The sequence below is a fragment of the Paroedura picta genome, chromosome 5, assembly GCF_049243985.1.
Source record: "Paroedura picta isolate Pp20150507F chromosome 5, Ppicta_v3.0, whole genome shotgun sequence".
NCBI lineage: Eukaryota > Metazoa > Chordata > Lepidosauria > Squamata > Gekkonidae > Paroedura > Paroedura picta.
Window position 1 is genome coordinate 16,948,394 of NC_135373.1, and position 19,818 is coordinate 16,968,211.

At 56.8% G+C, this 19,818-nt stretch overlaps 2 protein-coding genes across 3 annotated transcripts in view; one reads left to right on the top strand and one right to left on the bottom strand.

The window, feature by feature from the left end:
- Nucleotides 1–1,704: 1,704 nt before the first annotated feature.
- The window catches only part of MEGF8 (multiple EGF like domains 8), a 68,801-nt gene continuing 50,687 nt past the window's right edge, over nucleotides 1,705–19,818 (bottom strand). Inside the window, exons 33-43 of one of the 2 annotated variants that reach the window (XM_077336693.1) lie at nucleotides 19,415–19,646; nucleotides 18,034–18,166; nucleotides 16,463–16,673; nucleotides 15,678–15,892; nucleotides 14,357–14,564; nucleotides 13,881–14,043; nucleotides 12,481–12,673; nucleotides 11,781–11,951; nucleotides 9,878–10,008; nucleotides 9,005–9,137; nucleotides 1,705–7,898 (exon numbers count right to left, since the gene is read on the bottom strand). In XM_077336693.1, coding sequence (XP_077192808.1) covers nucleotides 6,696–7,898; nucleotides 9,005–9,137; nucleotides 9,878–10,008; nucleotides 11,781–11,951; nucleotides 12,481–12,673; nucleotides 13,881–14,043; nucleotides 14,357–14,564; nucleotides 15,678–15,892; nucleotides 16,463–16,673; nucleotides 18,034–18,166; nucleotides 19,415–19,646 — 2,993 coding nt within the window. In that variant the 3' untranslated portion in view covers nucleotides 1,705–6,695. Of the gene's footprint in view, nucleotides 7,899–9,004; nucleotides 9,138–9,877; nucleotides 10,009–11,780; nucleotides 11,952–12,480; nucleotides 12,674–13,880; nucleotides 14,044–14,356; nucleotides 14,565–15,677; nucleotides 15,893–16,462; nucleotides 16,674–18,033; nucleotides 18,167–19,414; nucleotides 19,650–19,818 lie in introns of both variants that reach the window. The other variant, XM_077336692.1, reaches the window with a different exon arrangement.
- LOC143837168 (cornifelin homolog A-like) lies at nucleotides 2,559–5,363 on the top strand. Its single transcript, XM_077336697.1, has 3 exons — nucleotides 2,559–2,689; nucleotides 4,151–4,287; nucleotides 5,241–5,363. Exons 1-3 carry the CDS (start codon nucleotides 2,572–2,574, stop codon nucleotides 5,328–5,330), a joined length of 345 nt encoding a protein of 114 aa, XP_077192812.1. The 5' UTR covers nucleotides 2,559–2,571; the 3' UTR covers nucleotides 5,331–5,363.

The following is a 19,818-nucleotide window of genomic DNA, read 5'->3' on the forward strand; positions in this document are numbered from 1 at the left end:
GCCGGCTCAAGGTTGACTCAGCCTTCCATCCTTCCGAGGTCGGTAAAATGAGTACCCAGCTTGCTGGGGGGTAAACGGTAATGACTGGGGAAGGCAATGGCAAACCACCCGATATTGAGTCTGCCATGAAAACGCTAGAGGGCATCACCCCAAGGGTCAGACATGACTCGGTGCTTGCACAGGGGATACCTTGACCTTTACCTTTACTTTTTAAAAAAACCTAGCTTCCCAGGCCAGGGTGCTAAAGCTTCTGGGCTTGGAGGGAGTGAAGCAGGATCAGAGCAGGAGGGCATTAAATGGAATCCCTTGCAACCCTGGCTGAACCAAGAGGTCCAGTTGCTGCCCTGCATTTAAGCCCCTGCAGGCCCGAGCAGCTGGTAGTGCCACCCCAGTCCTCACCCAGTTTCTTTCAGCAGGAATCAAAGTTCCTCTCCCTTCAGTGACCCCCAAGTCTAATTGATTTGGTATGACAACCCATCAGGGTTGGCCCAAGGTGGACACCTGGTCCTGTGGGTGGACCTCCTGATTGCCCCTGTGCAACAAGGGGTTGGACTGGATGGGCCATTGGCCCGATCCAACATGGTGTCCCTTATATGTGACCTTGGCACCCATCTAGAAGAGCATTCCGTTTTCTAGAGCTTCTAATCAGATGTTTTGGAGAAGCCAACCGATGTCACCCCAAAGGCTGCAGCTGCCCCCACTGTGAAGCCCAAGCAAGCAGCACTGCAGCATGCATACGCGGAGGCGATGTTCCAGCCTTGGCCTGCCCTCTCCTTCTCCATTACTCTCTCTAATCCCCCCTACGATCCTGTCACTCTCTATAACCCCCCCCCCCCATGGACACATTTCCCCTGATCGAGGCATGCATGCGCTGAAGGAAAGCACACCCAGTGAGGTATGACACGGAAGATGCTGTTCCCAGGATTCTGGTTTCCAAGATACAAGCGAGAGGGACGGAAAGGGCAGGCTGCTAGGAAGACTGGTCCTTGACAAACTTTTTGGCCTGGACTAGGGTGTGCTTCAGCAGCCAAAGCAGTTGTTCAAGCTTGAAGCAGCCAGCGCCGCCGAAGCACACAACCCTGGTCTGGACCGACAGGCTTGGGAAATGCTGCCCCAAAATACGCTTCTCTCCCTTCACTTTAGCCTCTCTCGGAGCATCTCCTCCACAGGAAGAACGTGGGAAATCAGAGATTGGTTCTCCAGGCTTTTAAAACGTTGCACGGGGATCCCGATTTGAAGGGGAGGGAATTAAACCCTCCTGCCAAATAATTTCCCCAAGATCAGGGTAGAGGCATTATGGTTCATCCTGGTAGGAAAGAATGGCGTCTACAATCACGATGCCTGTGCTGAGATTTCCATCAGGAAACAGCAGGGCGAAAGGGTGAAGCAGCAGCCAAGGGGAGGGATCTGACACTTCGAAAAGATAACGACACCTGGAGATCTCATCCTAGATCACCTACGCAATGCACAGCTCAGCCCTGAACAGTCAACAGTTGATCCTGCCACCTCTGTGCTCTACTTAACAAGTCAATAAAAAGAACATAAGCGGCTGTCTCTTACAGAGGTCTGTGCCACTTGCAAATACACTGGGAAGGAGAGAGAGACACGTCTTGCTAAGAGTTGCTCCCAGATGAGGAAGGACGAGTCGTTCCCCCCTTTGGAACCTCAGCAAGAGCGGCAAAGAAGAAACTGTGACAAAACAGGAGTTGCTCACTCCAGTCTTTATTGTGCTTGCCTTACAACACCCCTGTGAGGTAGGCCAACCTATGAGATTGCCATTTGGAACCAGAGAACTGGTTGAAAGTGAATCGGACAGGACATTAGTGGTTGTTGGCACTCCCTACCTCCAAGAGATAGAAAGAGATATCCTCCCCTCCCCCCTGCAATCCAGAAAGGAGGACCAGTAGGCAGCAAGATCCAGCATTCCCCAGCAGCATGAAGCCAGTGCATCCTGGCCACCCAGCTCCTGCCAAGCAGGCTGCTTGGTTTCCCAAACTATTGGCGATTTCATCCTGCAGTCTTGGCGTGTAGCAGCCGTGCCCCAGAATGCCTCCCCCTCTTCAGTACTCATCACTGGGCCCTTCAGGCTTCGTTCAGTTCTTCTTCTCCCTCCCCGTTTCCAAATCTATTCCTGAGACCGGAGTGGCCCAGATTTTGCAGAGGGTGTTCCTGACTCAGTGGCTTTCCACCTACACACCCACCTCCTCCTGTGGTGTCCCATTCCAGCCTCTTACCTGCTAGCGTCATTCAAGCCGAGCCCTGACTTCCCAGAACCCAGACTGGGGAAGGAGGATGATCTGAGCAAGCCCTGGCAGTGAGCCCTGGCTTCCCACCAACCAGCCGGGTCTTCCTGCCCCAGGGCCCACGCCCGCCACTTCCCAGCCGCGCTGAAGAACTCGCCCCGCCAAAGGGCCTTTCAGCCATTCTGCTCCAGCATCCCCGAGGGAAGAGAGACTTGGCTGGGGAAGGTCGCCTTGGGGATTTGGAGAACGCCGAGCGGTTGGGCGGCTGACGCTTGGACCTCTTTCCCCTGTTGGCTGAGGACCCTTCCTTTCCAGGGCACCTGCCCCGATGGCTTCCCCACCCTGCCCTGTGGTCACTCAGCCGGTGGCCATCGCCCGGTACTGCCCAACTCCGTACAGAGACTGGAAGACGGATCTCCTGGACTGCTGCTCTGACAGGGGGATCTGTGAGTCTCAGGGATGGGCCGGGTGGAGTGGGAAGCCTGCTGTGAGAGAACAGTCATGGGGTGGTCAAGGGAGACACGAGGACAGTTGGCCATCGCCTGCCCCTGCGGCAGCACACTCCATGGCACTCCTTCCAGGCACCAGCCCTGCCAAACTGCTGAGGGCTCTGGTGAGATGCCGGGCCACAGGGTCCACCCTCCAAAGCAGCTGCTTTCTCTGGGGGAGTCTGGAGGTGGGCTGCAATTCCAAGGGGTCCCCAGGCCACACGTGGAGGCTGCACCAGAGAAGGAAGAAAGCTGACAGGGATGGCGGCAAGTTGAATACCTTCTTTATTAATTCACGGTGAGAGCCAGATGTTTTAGGGGTAATCGCTTCCCTCCGTGGCTCCCAACGCTGGCTTGTCATCACTAAGCATTTGCTTTACAAGCGGACTTTCCATATTTTGCCACTTTTTCATATCAATCTGACCTTTGGCTCTGGCGGTAGATGGAGGACCACGGCTAGCAACTGTCTCTGCATCGGGTGGGTCCTCATTCTGCCTCTCACTGTGAATCCATGAGGAGGAATTTCTGGCACTTGCAGCCGCCCACCTCAGCCTCTTTCCTCCTGCAGTGCTCCTGGGGGCTCACAGGTCCTCTCGTTCGGCCCACCTGGAGGTTGGCATCCCTGTCTCAAGGCAGCCCCCAAATCCATCTGGTATGCTCAAGGGGGGGGGGACTCTCCCGGGGAGTGACCCAACCTGTCCCATCCTGTCAATTTGCTTAGTAGGACGAGGGTGAACATGAATGTTGTGCTTTCCCTTGAAGAGGACATGGTTACTTTGCTCTTTTCATCACCTTCCTAGAGAAAAGGTGTTTTTCCCCACACCCTGCTTTTGATTACCAAAGGAGCCTCAAAGCGGCTTCTAATCACCTTTCCCCTGGGAGTTGAGGCTGAGGGAGCTCAGAGAGAACTGGGACTGCCTGAGGTCAGGGGTTAGGGCAGGCGACGAACGGCACGTTCTCCAAGTCGATGATTGCCCTGGCAGAGGACAGGGGGATTATGGTTGCCAGATCCAGCCAGGGAAGTCCTTGGAGATTTGGGGAGGGCAGGGATCCCTGTGAGAGCACCAGCTGAAGCCTTCTCCAGGGGAGTCAGGCAATCTGCAATTCCAGAGGAACTCCAGGTCCTGCCTGGAGGTTGGCATTTCTGCTCCAGCCACACACTTCTTCCCAGGGTCAAACTGTGGCCTTGCTGCAGGGCTGGCCCTCAACCAGGAAGGCTTTCAGAGAGGGAGGCAGTAGCAGAGCCAGGATGTCTTTTGTCCAGGTTGCTGAGGGCGCGAGAGAGGTTGCTGCCCCAGCTATTCTGTGTGGGGCTGGCTAGAACCGGCTGGCCGGCTGCTGCAGGAGCAGAATGGTGGACTCGAGGGGCCTTCGGTCGGATCCAGCGCAGCTCTTCCTACATTCTCCTCCCTCCCTCAGGTCTCTGCGGGATCTTCCTCCCCTGTCTGCTGGCGTGCAAGGTGGGCGTGGAGTACGGCGAGTGCTTCTGCGTCCCATTCCTCCCAGGAGCACTGGTGGCCATGCGGACGGGCCTGCGGGAACAGCTTCGCATCCAGGTACCGTCTCCCTTTCCCTTCGGGCTTCCAAGGGCAGGCCAGGCCAGGCCAGGCCAGGCGGCCAAGAGCCAGCTGGGGCAGGAGCAGAAGCATCTGTGTTTCCCAAACCAGCAGGCGATCCCAAGCGGGTTAGTGGAAGAGGCCGTGCAAAAATGGCTGCAAACATGTAAGGCTAAGTGGATCAGGGCTGAGAGGGAAACTGGCTCTGGAGTTAGGGAGGATGTCAAGGCTGAAGCAGGAGGTTACGAAGCTGGGAGGGCAATACACACAGGGGGTGGGCAGCATGCCCCTTGGCGGCTGTTCCCCCTCCCTTCCCAAGTGAGCTGCCATCTACCACTTTGTTCGGTGGATCGCCCACAGCCAGTCAGCGCAGACGCTATAGGGACCTCGATGCAAAATGCAGTGCCCCCCGCCTTACACATATCCCCCCCCAAGCCTTGGCAGGAGCGCCTTGCAAGAGGGCAGCTGTAGGGAAGAGATCAGCCCAACTGCCGAGCTCATGTCCACAAGACCAATGGAGGCTGGTGCTGCTGTACCCTCCTGGCCAAAGTCCCGAGGACCCTGAAGGGACTGCACCGCTTTGAGGTGCCTGCGGGGGCCTGTGGCATTCTGACCCAGGCGGGTGGGAACAGCGACTGAACTGCTGCCGCCACTTACCTTCAGCCACACGCTGACAACCCTCCTGCTGCTGCTGTCCAGGCGGCCTTTCTAAAAGCGTTGAGCACCCAATCAAACCTCCAGTGGCCGATCAGAGGCCCTGCTGGGCAGAAGCCCCAAATGCCCTGGTCTTGGCGGGCACCTTGTTGGGGACCTTTGGAGTTGGAAGAGCTGGGGAGGGGGAGGGTTACCCCCTTTGTTACTACCAGGAGGAGTCTCAGGTGATTCATGAGATGTAGCAAGCCGATCCTGGAGCTTTGTGCCCACCCTGACTGACCGCGACCTTCTCTTTCCAGGGCTGTGTCTTCTGCGACCTTGTGGCCTTCTGCTGCTGCTGCCCCTGCGCCCTCTGCCAGATGGCCCGAGAGCTGAAGAGCCCCTGCTAGCCTGCTTTCACACAGAGTCTGCACCCTCTCCAGGTACCCGGCCGAGGCCAACACCCAGGAGGGCGTTGCTGTGGAATGAACAGAGCCCCGCTCAACGCCTCTTCCCGATGAGGCTCAGCAGCGGATGCTGAGCCTGGCTAGATGTTCTTGCTGCAGGGGAACCGGGAACCACAGCCCAGCCACACACGGGAGGGACGGGTTTTGATCTGGCCTGGCACAGATACACACACACTCTCTCTCTCTCTCTGCCCTTTTTAGATGTTACTTCACAGATTAGCAAAACACAAACCTCCTTCTAAAACCGGTACGGAAGGGTTGTAATCGCTGCCTCTCCCTGGTAATAAGTGCACTGGGAGACAGATAAAAGGAGATGGGGAAAACGCCGTCCACCTCTGATTCAACAGCAGGGCTCCCAGGGCCACCTCTGAGGGCGGGGCCACCGAGCTGCTTCCAAGAAGGCAGACTGCCCTGTGCCAAGACAAAAGCAGCCGTGGAGGAGCGAGGGAACGCAGAGTGTGCCAGATACTGAGAAGAACGTGGGCCGGGGCTTCTCCTGGACTGGACTGCTTGAGGCTGCAGGCAGGAATGCTTACAGCAGGGGCAGTCAGGCTGTGGCCCTCCAGATGTCCACGGACTACAATTCCCATGAGGCCCTGCCAGTGAACATCTGGAGGGCCGCAATTTGACTACCCCTGGCTTACAGGAACTAATTGGGGTGTGGGTGGGAACCCTCACGGAGCAAAGGACCCCATCAGCAAGGAGATGAGCTCCTGCCGTGCTGTTTTCCTCTGGTTTTCTTTTGTAAGGGAGCTTTTAAAAACTCCCCCATTGAGCTGACGTGGCCTAGCCTAGAAAGAGCTTTACCACCGGCTCTGAAGCTTGACTGTCCGACTAGGAGGAACACCAAAACAGCCAACAGCGGTCTTTATTACCTTGGAGGGGGCGGGGAGGCAGTGCTGTGTAGAAAACCCAGGACAAGTGGAAACGGCAGGGAAGGTGCTAATTTTTTGAAAAAATAAAACCGCCTAACACATGCACCCAGGCACTGAGAGTCTCTCCCTTCCTTTCGCCCTGCGTTTCTGAGACATTTCTCCCTGCCTTAAGGGAATCTCTGGCCTGTACTCTGGCTAGCCCCTCCAGGCCAGCCGCTCCGTGGTCTGCACCAGGGAAACGGCGGAGGGGCGGTTGCTGGGAATGGCCCCTGCCTTTGAGACGTGCAAGAAGGGCTTGCGTCCACGACGTGAGAACAGGACACAGTCTCTCTCGCGGAAGCCAGGGCAGACTGCCGAGGAGCGCTGCAGGAGCCATGACCCCCGCCTGCCGGAGCCCCCGCTCTGCACCCTCCCTCCCTCCCCCCCCCGTGGCTCATAGTGACATGCTCGTGAGGTTCTCGTGGCTGAGGATGCCTTTGCGGGAGCTGCTGACCCCGTGGCTGCTGCTGCAGTAGTCCTGGAGGTTGTGGCGCAGCGTGACGAGGGCTGAGCCAAGGCAGGCCCGGTTGGGGGCCTGGGGCCCTCCCGGCAGCTGGAAGAGCACGGTGGCCACCCCGGCCATACCGTCGTCGGTGGGCTCCAAGGTGATGGGCCCCACGCGGAAGCTGGAGTAGGAGTAGCCCATGAGGTGAGAGAGGAAGGGCTCCGAGCGGCGGAAGTGGGCCACCGGGTAGGGCACCTCGTGGTACGGCTTCAGGCGGCTGGGCAGGGGCTGGGCGGCGGCCAGCGCCGGGTGCTTGTGGGGGCGGGCGGGCAGGAAGATCAGCTCGGCAGCCACCCCCAGGGCATCCGGCTCAAAGTAAATGGTGACCTTGGCGAAGGGCCGGCTGGCCATCTTGGTCATCTCCTGCAGGTGGCGCCGCTGCTCGTGCCTCAGGTCCAGGAACTGCTTGACCTTCCAGAGCAGGACGCAGACCGAGAGGAAGAGGAAGAAGCAGGAGAAGAAGACCGAGAAGAAGACAAAGAGGTCGATGTGGGCCTGGTCCTGCCGGAAGGAGAGCAAGCCCTGGGACTCCGTGAAGTTGGGGCCGGGCCCCCCAATGCCCAGCAGGACAATGTAGAACCGGCTGGACTTGAGGGCATGGATCTCATGGGGGTAGGTGATCACCACCCGGTCACGGACACCCCGGACGATCAGCACAGAATGCTGTCCGCGCACGGTGATGTAGGTGATGAGGCCGTGGGTGCGCTTCTCTTGCACGGGCAGGGAGGCCTGGCTTCCATTGGTGGCCCCGCCACGCCCAGCCGCCTCGTCAACCGGGGACACCACCCGCACAAAGTGCGTGCCCGTGAGCGCGTCCACGTCCACGGCGAACGTCTCGTAGGAGGTGGAGATGTAGACGTCCACGCCGCCGAACGTCACGTCGATGGTGATGCGGATGTCCACGTTGGTGAACTTGGGCTGGACGCCGAAGAAGACGGTGCGGCCGAGCGGCAGGTTCTTGATATTGGGCTCGTGGAAGCAGTTGGCCTGGGAGGTGGGGTCGAAGCAGCTCTCTTGGTCCACAATGATCAGCCGGTAGCACTGGTGCCCGCCAACGGGGTTCCCGTGGAAGAATTCGCGACATTTGGCACACTAGGGCGGGGTGGGGGAGGGAGAGACAGCAGGGGAAAGAAGGTCACTTTCAGGGTGGCTCACGCTTGGATCTGGAAAGACAACAGACCAGGCTGGCCAAACTGTGCCTCTCCAGATGGCCAAGGACTACAATTCCCATGCGCCCCTACTGGGGCGCATGGGAATTGTAGTCCCTGGCCATCTGGAGAGACACAGTTTGGCCACCCCTGCAGTAGACCATTCTGCACATGTTGGTTAATGCACTTTCAATGTGCTTTTGCAGCTGGATTTTCTTGCACGGAACATCATCCAAAGTGCGCAGAATGACTATCAGCTCTCTTATCTCCGCACTGGAGAAACGGCTCAGCTATTCCAGTACTATCAAGAGGTATGAGCAACCCTGGGTTAACCCACGTGTGACGCCTTCAAATCCTCCCAAGAAAGTAACGCATGGCTCCAGCAGTAGAACTGAATCTCAGCCACAGATTCAAATATTTTGCTTTGCAACACGTGTCCTGGCAAGCAGAACGGCAGCCTCCAGATGGGCGCTGAGGATCCCCTGGAACCACAGCTCAACTTTGGACTGAGGAGATCAGTTCCCCTGGAAGCTGGGCTCTCTGGCATAGGACCCCACTGAGGTCCCTGTCCTCCCCAGGCAGCACCCACAGATCTCCAGGAGTTTCCCAGCCCTAACTGGTGAAGTAGTCCCACCCCCCGTGGATTGTGGAACTGGGATTTCGCTTCTCTTTTCTCAAGGGGGGGGAATGTCAGTGTGAAGGGTGTCTGATAACAACTGCCCAGTAGCTTGAAATGGATTTGTCTTGAACCCAGGTGGAGGCGTGACTACATCTTTGGTCTAAAAGTCCCAAGTGGGACTGGCTGTCTTCCCCAACTCCCTTTTCAGCCATTCCCTAACGTGACTTTCAGTGTTCAAAAAGCCTGTCAATTCTAGAAAGTCAGCCTGTCTGCTGCTTCCCAGAGAGTTTGGCGGCAGATCTAGCTGGATTTCCCTGTTTTCCCATTCCTGGACGCTTGTCCTTTCTTCTGGGCCCATTCTAGGACATCCCACCCCACCTCCCCCGGCATTCCACTCTGCCGAGCCCCGCATCCCAGGCCCCGCCCCACACCTGGTATTTGTAGCAGTCCTTTTTGTCGGACTGGGCGCTGTTCTGGCACGGCCCGGTCTCTGTGTTGTTCTGGCACGGGCAGTTCGTCCCGTCCAGTTCATTGCAGTAGTCGGCGTGGCCGTTGCACTGGCACCTGCAGAGAGAGGGACCAAAAGGGTGAGGAATCCACAGCTTTTGCCCCGGGCCAAGTGGGAGGATCACGCCAAAGGGGCGAAGTGAGGGTGACGCTCTTGCCCAGAAAACCGGAGGGGGCTCTTAGTCATGGCATCGCCTGGAGCACCGTGCCAAGAAGATCCGGGAAGGATCATCATCCAGCACTGCTGAGTTGGTCTGAAGCAGCAGAACGAAGTTGGAGACCAAGGACTCCTTCAAGACCAGCAAGTTCTATTTAAAGTCTACACCTCTTCTCCTGTCTGTTCATTAACTCTTGTGTGCCGAGTGCTGATTTATGGCTATTCACAGATCTTGACAACTGCCTTAATCCAATCTCAGCTATTGTCGCCCAGTTACTTACGCATCTTGATTATAGCCAGCCCCCCCCCCCCAATGTAATGGCCGAGGATATTCCCTTTCACTGTCTCCGAGGAAGAGGACTTGCACCCCGAAGCTCATCCTTTGAATAAAACTTACTTGATCTTAAAGGTGCTGCTGGATTCCTACTTGTTTTGCCTAGAGTGGCACTTCCCGGTCTGCGGGTTGGGACCCCAAAGTGGGCCTCTAAGCCTCTACAAGGGGGTCACAGGCTCCCTAATGGCCTCTCCCTGCCCTTTCTGTTGCTCTCTTTTGTATAGTCACATCGCCGGGGGTGGGGTGGGGTGGGGGTGGGGGTGGGTTCGGGTGCAGTTTCTCTCCCCGTCAGGCGCAAGGTCTTACTTGGTGCATTTCCCCTCCAGGAGGAAGTATCCGTGCAGACAGCTCTCGCATTTCTCCCCAAAGCTGTTGTTCTGGCAGTTCACGCAGACGGCCACGTCCTCAGTGGGTCCCTCTGCCACCCACTTGGGGATCTGTGGGGGAGGCAAGGGGTCAGGAACACAGGCTGGCAGGCCAGCGCCACACCCTCACTCCAGAGACCTCAAGAAAGAGATCTGGAAGAACCGGGCAGGGACTCCCGAAAGCTCCTCCTCTGTCACGAATGCTGTTAGACTTAAAGGTGCTCCTGGACTCTGGCTCTTGCCTCCTGCTACAGACAGACTAACGTGGCTGCCCATTTTAGGTGATCTCTCGGCATCCAGTTCTGGGCACTGCAGTTCAAGAAGGGTCTTGCCAAGTTGGAGAAGACAAAGGTGACCAGGATGGCTGAGGGGTTGGAATCCCTGCCTTACGAGGAGAGGTCGGGTGTGGGTCTCTTGGACAAGAGGAGGGCAAGGGGTGAGATGGTAGTTGTGTTTAATTACATAAAAAGTAGACCTGTTGAAGAGGGGGCCAACTTGTTTACTGCAGCTTTAGAGACAAGGACGAGGAGCAGCGGGTTCATATTACGGGAAAAAAGGTTCCATTTAAATATTAGAAATCATTTTGTAGGTGGAATCTGCTGCCTTGGAGCGTGGGGGAATCTCTTCTGTTTGAAGTCTTTAGGAGGAGATTGGATGAGTGCCTGTCAGGTGTATGTGATTTTTGAGTCCGGGGGGGCGGGGGGGGGGCTTTGGGGTCTCTTAGAGCTCTGTGTGAGTCTGATTCTGATCTCCCAAGATAAAGAGTGAAAAGCAGAAGACAACTAGGGGAAGACAGACATTTTAAAACTTTGTTTTTCCTAATAGTCTTTCGACAAGCTTGTTCACCACGATGGGTGATAAACACTCATGCATCCGTTTCACTTAAAGGCACATGAAAAAGAGAAAAGAAATCCAAGTTTATAAATAGGATCAGTTGGAGAGGCTGTCGAAAACGCTACTCCCAGTCTCCCTGGGCACGTCCTGGCCGGCACCCGCCTAGAAGGGAGGTCTTAGCTGATGGGCAAATGGGCTGGCTGACCCAGGCCCCACCAACAGCACCACTCCGTCCACAGAGAGGAGGGGAAAGCAGGACAGGATCTTCCACTCCCCCCTGCTCCGAGCAAGAGCCACTCAGTGCCTGTCACACCTGGCTCTTGGACAAAACCCAAATGAGGGGAGTGTACAACAGAAGGCCTACATGTTAAAAAAAGGAAACCAGACTATCTGGAATCCAATCATCAAAAACAGTATAATTTCACAAAGTCTGTCTGGATTGTAATTCAAAACAAATATTCCAAGTTCACAATTATTTCAATTTCTACAAATAAAATTTATATTCAGAAGTTAGACGTGTGTTACAAAGTAAACCATCAAACACAGTTTCTGTGCAGGAATAATCCTTACAAAAGTCCCTTCATTTCTATGGACAGGTGTTGAAGGCGGTGGCTGATGATGTAGAAATCGGAATAATTGTGAACTTGGAATATTTGTTTTGAATTATGATCCATACAGGAATGGCTTTGTAAAATTATAGTGTTTTTGATGATGGTGTCCACTGGATTCCAGATAGTCTGGTTTCCTTTCCTGATGTGCATCTGGCTCTTGGGCAGCTGTCTCTGCAGCCAGTCACAGCAACCCTGTGAAGTCATGATGGCAATTCCCATCTGGCTTGCAGGAGATGAAGGCTGCCCCTTCCTTGGCCCAGGTGGGGAAAGCCAGAACGTGACTGTGTGTTTGGCGGGGGTGGGGGGAGGCAGGGATCCCAGGGCCCCAATCCTGGACTTCTGCCCCTGGTTCCGGAACTGCCGAGATTACAGCTCCTCGCGTGTCTTTCTGTGACTCACCAAGGCCGGGTCCAGCGGGTAGCGGGCAGGGTCCCGGCGGGCTCGCTCGTACTCCTCCTGCGTGATGCACACATTGCTGTTGCCCCGGCAGAAGGCGTGGCAGGGCCGGCAGGAGCCCCCGTTCAGGGCGGAGCCCACAAAGAGCGGCTTGCACTTCTCACAGTGCTCTCCCTGGGGGGAGGGGAGGGGGCACAGTTGAGGAGGCTGGCAGTAAGTGTGTGTGTGTGTGTGTGTGGGGAGGCTGAGGAGACATGCAGGGACTGGTGAAACACCTTCCACTCCCCCAGAGGCAAGTCTCATCAGCAGACGATAGGCTTATCAGGGGCCCTGGGAATGGATCCATCTCCCACCCATCCTGCACGGGGCTGGAGTTCCTGGAAGAGGAAGATGGCTTCCTCTGGGGGAGGGGGAGGGTGTGTGGCTGGCTCTGCCTCCCATGGTGGCCATTTTGTGCTTGTTCCCACCACCCTGTGCCAGAATCCCAAAGGTGCCTGCAGGCTCAGAAAGGTCTGCTGGTTCATGGCTCTTGCCATCCTTGCGCCAGGGAAGGGCTGCCTCTCGCTGGGGCTGACCAGTCCAGCCGCCCTCTGGAATGTTTCCCAGGGGTGCTCCTGGCCGATCCCTTGCTGAGGTTAAGGCCTGTGGCTCCTTCACCCCTGCAGCCTCCCTCCCTCCCACCCAGCCCTTCGCTTCTCCTCACCATGGTGTTGTTGAAGCATGCCAGGCACTGATCCTGCGCCTCCACGCCCACACAGTTGCTGTGCTTGTTGCACTGGCACTCCACTGAGCAGTTCTGCCCCACGTAGCCAAAGTGGCAGAGGCAGGAGTTGGGCTCCACGCAGGTCCCGTTCAGGCAGCCCTGCTCGCAAACCGGCTTGCACAGCCCCGTCATGCTGCGAGGGAGACAGAGAATGGGGGCAAAACCCCGTCAGCCCTTCCAAAGACATGGACCAGAGGGAAGAGGCACAGGGGCAGAGCTCAGAAGCATCAGAAGAGCCCTGCTGGATCAGGCCAGGAGTCCCTCTAGTCCTGCATCATGACTCACTCTGGGGCCGGCCAGTTCCTCTGGTGGGCCAAAAACAGAGAATGGAGGCCGAGGTCTTCCTAAGAAACTCAGAACCGCCCTGCTGGATCAGACCTGGGGACCATCCAGTCCAGCCTCCTGCCTCAATCAGTGGTCAGCCAGTCCCTCTGGAGGGCCAACAGCATGGCAGAGAGGCTGAGGCCTCCCCCTATTAAGAATATTGTCCTGAAACTACTGCCCACCAGCTTCCTTTGGCGCCCTCGATTTCAACTCTTTTGGGAGAGGGAGAGAAAGTAGTGAAGGCATCAGCTCCACGGGGGATGGCGAGTGGGAAAGCCAATCCAAGGCAAAGCAGAGGAAATTTGACAGGGGTTGGAAAGGGTTGGGTGCTTCGGCGTCCGAAGCGGCCATTCACACCCGAAGCAGCCAGCGTGGAGTGGCTTCTTCGGACGCTGAAGCGCCCAACCCTTGTTAGACTACCAATTTGAGGACTAACTGGATGCTGGGTCCCTTCCTCGTCATCTTGTTTGCCTTTATATACGGCTCTCTGGGGTTTCTCTCCTCCTCCTCCTCCCTGGCCTGCTGCAGAACTGCTAGGACTGAGGAAATGTGACCGAGCATGAAAGCCTGTGACCGGACATCTCCCCCTCCTTCATACCGCTCCCTAGAGTTGGGGGGGGGGACACAGAGTGTGATGTCACATCCAGGGGGACTGTCTGGTGACACGTGACTTCTGGGGGGCGTGGCAGGGAAGTGTCGTTTGCTGACATCACTTCTGGGGTTGTTCGAAGCCAGACAAATGTTTCAGGGGTTTCTCAATGGCTAAAAGGCTGGGGAAGACATATTCGAGGATTTACGGGACGATCAGTCCCTTCCACGTCTGGTCCAGGACGTCAGTACAGCTCTTTGTCCTAGTCCTTTTCCAGCTGGGATGATCAGGCCAGGCCCAGCATGGAGGGTGGGGGGTACATGCAGCGGGAGACCTACACCCCTTCGTCTGCCCCTTCCGATCAGCTACCCGCAAGGTATCTGAAGCCACCCTCTCCTCCCTTTCCTGTGCCCTGGCCGGGACTCACTTGTCCAGCGTGTAGCCGTTCTTGCAGCTGCACTGGTAGCCATGGGGCAGGTCGTTGCAGTTCTGGGTCTCGTTGCAGTCGTGGTGCCCGTTCAGGCACTCGTTCTCTGGGGGACATGCCAGGAAGGCCCAGTCTGCCTCCGTGGCACACAACTGAGAGTGCACTGTGGGGGGCGGAAGACGGGACAGGACACTGTGAGAACCGTGCGTGGGGCAGGCAACTTGAGGGAAAGGAGACAGTCCCGGGATCACCCACCCCCCCAAACCCAGAGGAAGGAGACCTCCTGTCCACACAGGCCCCAGTTCAGAAGGAGTTTAGAAATCCCTGATTTTCCAAAGGTCAGAGGAAACCGTCAGAGGCAGTGCTACAAGGAGCCACCACCCCCTGGAGCGGACAGACGCAGTCCCAGTTGGTCTTCCTTTCCACCCAGGAAGATGCCCCAGAAATGCCAGGCTCAGGTTCTGTCCGGGACCTACCGTTGTGAGGGCCTCTCAGCCCACCCTCTATGCAGCGCCCCTTGCCGTTCTCGCCCCAGAGGCCGCACCACCCACATCGGGGCTGCTGGATGCAGAGGGCACACTGCTGGAACTGGGAGCAGGAAGGGGAACAGCTCTCGGCCCCGCTCAGCACCCTGCCGCACATCCCAGCCGCGCAGCGCATGGGCAGATACGTGGGGCTCATGCACTGCAGGGAAGAAAAAAGTCTGTTAGCCCTTGCTTGCCAAAGTTAGCCTTCACTGGCCAGTGTTAGCCTTCACTGGCCAATGGAAAGGCTCACTCTTTTACACCCCAAACACACAGTTCTTCACCATCTTCAATCCCTTGAATCTCCAGTTACAAGGATCAGATTGTGGCAGGTGATGAGAAAGACCTCAGACTGAGATCCTGAAGAGCCAGGGACAGAGAAGAGAGACCCATGGGACAGCACGGTATAGTGGGAAGAGCGCCAGGCTATTTTATTTACGTACTTGAGTTGTATCCCGCCTTTCTCCCCAATGGAGACCCGAAGCGGCTTACAACATTCTCCAAGTTTCTCTTCACAACAACCCGGTTAGGCTGAGAGCATGTGACTAGCCAAAGGTTCAAGCTTCCCTGGTAGTCGAGATTCAAACCTGGGTCTCCCAGATCCTAGTTCAACAATCTAACCACTAAACCACACTGGCTCTTGTCGGAGACCTGAGTTTGAATCCCCCCCCCTGCCGTGGAATCTTGCTGGGTGACAGACGCATCCTCACCTTCCCCACCACCCCTTGAGGCAGCAGATTCCATCTAAAAACAGCCACCACTGTCAGAAAATGCTTTGTGATATTTAAGGGGTGGTTTAGTCTCCTCCACTGAAGTGCTTAGGTGGAGACTGGATGATCCCGTGTCTGGAGTATGTGATTTTTAGGGGCCTGAGAAGGTGTGTGTGTGTGTGGGAGGGGGGCTGGACTGGATGTCCCTTGGTGGTCTCTTCCAACTCTGTGATTCTGATTCTAGGAAGGGACTGTGCAGACAAGGTCCCCCCCCTCTTTCTGTGTAGATCTGGCCCTTCCTGCTCTGAGCTTCCCTGTTGTCCCTGTGACGGATGAAGAATCCCAGAACAAAAAAAGGGCCCTTCTGTCTGTCTGCCCCAGCATCCTCTTTCCCACCAAGGCCAGGCAGGTGCTGCTTGAACCCCCGGCAGTGAGACAGAAAAGCAACAATCCTCTTCCCTGAGCCACCCCCAGCAACTGACGTTCTAAGGTACACTGCCACTGAGGGTGGGGGCATGGCTGAACGGCTCTGAGAAGAAGCCCAAGGCGGAGGGGGGAGGCACCTGCTGCAGGCTGACGCTCCAGACGCACTGCTGCCAGCCGCCGTCGGCCCCCTTGGAGCTGAGGCACTCCTCGCAGGTGCTGTGGTTGTGACAGGGCGTCGGGCAGGCCAGGGGGGGCGAAGACTCCACGGGCATCGGGGAGACGTTGAGGAGCGAGTGGCTGAAGCAGGTCCAGTCGTAGGTGGGCTGGACGCTCAGAATGCGCCGCGTCTCCCCTGGGAAGGAGACAGGGGCTGGAGCTCAGTCCGGGGGGAATAGGGGGAGGCATCAAGCATGGCAAAGGACAGGGTGGGGCCACGATTAGCAAGAGGTTCCCCAGCAAAACAGGAGAGATCGTGGCTCTGCCAGCAGGAGAGATCTCCCGGGCAGCCTGAAGAAGACTGTCAACCTCCTGGTGGCATCTGGAGATTTCCTGCTGATGCAACTGATCTCCCGATCACCAAGATCGATTCTCCTGAAGGGTCGACGCTGGGGTAATATGCCCCACAGATATTCCTCCCTGCCCCAAACCCCACCCTCCTCAGGCTCCACCTGGATCTGGCAACTGCCCAAGTGGGAAGGCAGGTGACTGAGCAGAGGGTGTGTTCAGGGCCAGCGCTCACTGCCTCCCCCTGTGCCCCCTTCAAGCCATGCACGAGTCCTGCAACACCCCCCACCTGGCCCTCCCCAACCGATTCCTTGGCCCTTCCTTCCCCAGGAAGCCACTCAAAAAGGCCAGGAAGTGAGGCAGCCCCCTTCGTGCGTCCCCCGGGCCTCCCCCCTCCCCCAATCAGTCCCCCCCTCACCAGTGCGCTTGAACTGCCGGGTCCACATGCACTTCCCGGAGGCCGTGCACTTGGCGCAGTCTGAGGCCTCGCAGGAGATCTCCGAGCAGTTGCTGGCCACGAAGATCTCGCGCTGGTTAATGCGGCAGTCGTTCTCCGAGGTGCAGCTGCCCGTGCTGCCGATGCAGGCCCCCTCGGGGCAGTTGGTGCACCACTTGCATTGTGGCCAGGCCTGGGAGAAGGGGCGAGGGAGCCGCGTCAGAAGCCCTCAAGGGCAGGGGGAGTCAGACTGCGGCCCTCCAGAGGTCCATGGACTACAATTCCCAGGAGCCCCTGCCAGCGAATGCGGGCAGGGGGCTCCTGGGAATTGTAGTCCATGGACCTCTGGAGGGCTGCAGTCTGACTAACCCTGCTCAAGGGTCTCCTCCAAACAGCTCCCCGTTGCTTTCTAGGTTCCTTCACGCTAGCAGGTCCCCAGCCTTTCTGAGCCTGCGGGCCACTCTGCAATTCAGACACGGTGCAGCGGGGCTGGCTTCAAAACACCTGCTGCAAAAATGTCCCCTTGGGGGGGGGTGAGCCAGCTGCAAGATGGCTGCCTCAGCGGACCTTCAGTCAGAAACAAAGCTCCTCTTGTGTTGCAGTGGCAGCTGCCGCCAAAGCAATATTTTAAGAAACCTCCATGCCCCCAGCTAATAGAAGTTTTGTGGGGCAAAAGCCCACCATGCACATTTCGCAGGCACCATCGAAAGCACCTGTGGGGACCACCCACTACAAGTCTTCTGGCCCCTCCTTCCATGTCCCTGCTATGTGCTTCTTATGCATTTGTGATTTTTTTATTGTAAGCCGTCACGAGTCCCTGGAGAAGTGGCGGGAGACAAACCCATAAATAAATTAATGAATAAATGAAATAAAAATGTATCCCTTTCTGCCCAAAGCAGATCACAAAGTCAAAATATTAAAACAGCTGCAAAAAAACCTGATCAATAATGTACAAGTTGCAAAAACTAGCCAGGGCTTTAAAAAAAATATCAAACCAGCATTTAGCACCTTGAACCAGAAGAGTTCTTAGGCTTTTAAACTATGAAAGAGCGGGAAGAAAATGGAAAATGGGGTGGTGTCCAGAGGCCCTACAGCTCCTTGCAAACACAGGATATTATCGGCTTTCCCCCACAGTTGCATTGTTCAAGCTCAGCCGTTTGGCATTCTGGAATGCTGGACCCATCTGCACACTTCCTGAGATCCTTTTCCAGCCGTTAAAGTGAAGTTAGGACCATCTCGCACCAGCAGTGTGCACTCAGCCTAGCCTACCTGACAGGGTTGTTGTGAGGATGACATGGAGGAGAGGAGAACAAGGGAAGTGGATTTGGGTCTCCGTGGAAGAATTCCATCAAATAAATAAAACAAATAACAATAAATAAAACAATGAAAAACAAAAAACAAATAAATAGAATCCCCAGTGCTCCTAAAGCCATAAAACCCCTACCTCCCCCCCCCCCCAGGGATCCCCAGAAGCCCTGCAATAGGCGGGCAGGAGGTGCTTCCCAGCGCTCCCTGCTGGCTGCCCCGCCCCGCCTGACAGGAGGTCTACTCACGGGAATCCCCAGGCTGTGGGCCATGGCCCGGGGGTGCTGGGCAAGGCACTCGCTACACGTCCGGAGCCGACGGCACTCATCCGCAGATCGAGGGGTGGGGAAGCAGGAGGCCCCCCCGAAGGAGCAGCCCAGCCTGGGGCAGAGAAAGAAAGAAGCCACAAATGTTGGTGCCGCTATTCCCCTCCATGCATCAAGTCATAACTGACTGACAACGAAACCGTAGGGCTTTCCAGGCAAGAGAAGAAGAGCTGGTTTCTTAATGCCCTGCTTTCATTACCCAAAGGAGTCCCAAAGCAGCTGCCGATCGACTCCCCTTCTTCGCCCCCAAGGGGCTGAGAGAGCTCTGAGAGAACTGTGACCGGCCCGAGGTCTCCCAGCCGGCTGCACGGGGAGGAGGAGTGAGGAGCTGAGCTCAGTTCTCTGAATCAGAATCCGCCACCTTCGTCGTCTTAACCATGACGGTGAGCTGGCCCTTACTCCAGAGCAGCCGTGTGGGATAAGACCAATGCCTCATCAGACCGGCCACCCATCCAGTCAACCCAGGGTTGTTCCCCTTTCCAGCCCACGAGCCAAGAGATCTTCTGTAGCAAAATGTAATTATTGGGCATTCCTAGGAAGCAACGCCCGGATCTGGACGGCCCAGGCTAGACCGATCTCTTCAGAAAAGCTCAGCAGGGTCGGCCCCGGTTAGGACTTGGCTGGGAGCCCACTGAGGATGACTCAGGGTGCTATGCAGAGGCAGGCAAGTGCAAACTGTCTCTGAATTAGGGGTGACCACTGAAGCCCGAGCACAGAGAGGAGGGGCAGCGGTGGCACACCAGCCAGTGGCCACGCACAGGCGCATGCCCCTACTCTCCGTGCTGTGGTGCTGGCCACCTCGGGTTTCGGTGGTCACCAAGATGGCCGAACCAAAGCACACAACCCTATGTCTCTTGCCTAGAAATCCCTGTGGGGAGGCATCTGCAGGACGCATCGAGCAGGGGAGTGTGGGGAGGTAGAGTTGCATTTCTAGCACTGTGCTGGGGGGTTGGGCTAGATGACTCTTGGGTGCACCCAGCTCTGTGTTTCTAAGGTGCTTTCATAGGACTTACATGGTGTAGACCAGGGGTGGGCAAACAGTGGCTCTCCAGAAGTCTATAGACTACAATTCCCATGAGCCCCTGCCAGCAATGAACTGTAGCCCATGAACATCTGGAGAGCCACTGTTTGGCCAGCCCTGGTGTAGATTAAAAATTGAACAACCAGATCGACATGGGCGCTGACCCAGCGCCCAACACCATTCCTCTGAGAAACAACAGATTTGAGCAAGAGGATTCTCTGCTTCCCCAAGTCGGCCCCATCCGAAGTCTCCCATTCTCCTCTGCTCCCTGCCAGCACCTACCTCTCGGCCGTGTCCGCAGAGAGACAGCTGGCTCGGCACCAGGTGCAGCTGGCCCCGGACCCATTGCAGGCTTCGGGGCTGGAGAAGATGAGGCATGGGTCGGAGGGCACCGAGAGAGCCACCATCCGCCCCAGCGCCACACCATTGAAGCCCCCGGAGAGGTAGATCCGGCCCTCTACGGCAGCCACAGCGTGGGCGATAGACTCCATGATGGGTTCCCCCACCACTGCTTCTGCTGAAAGGGGTGGGGAGGGAGAGGAAAGGGGCCACAGAGAAGCAAACATCAGACAGCAAAGCAAGAACTGGAGCTGCTGGAACTAAGGCTGCCAGCCTCCAGGTGTGACCTGAGACCCCGCAGAATTACAGCTCTTCTCCAGACTGCAGAGAGCAGTTCCACTGGGGAA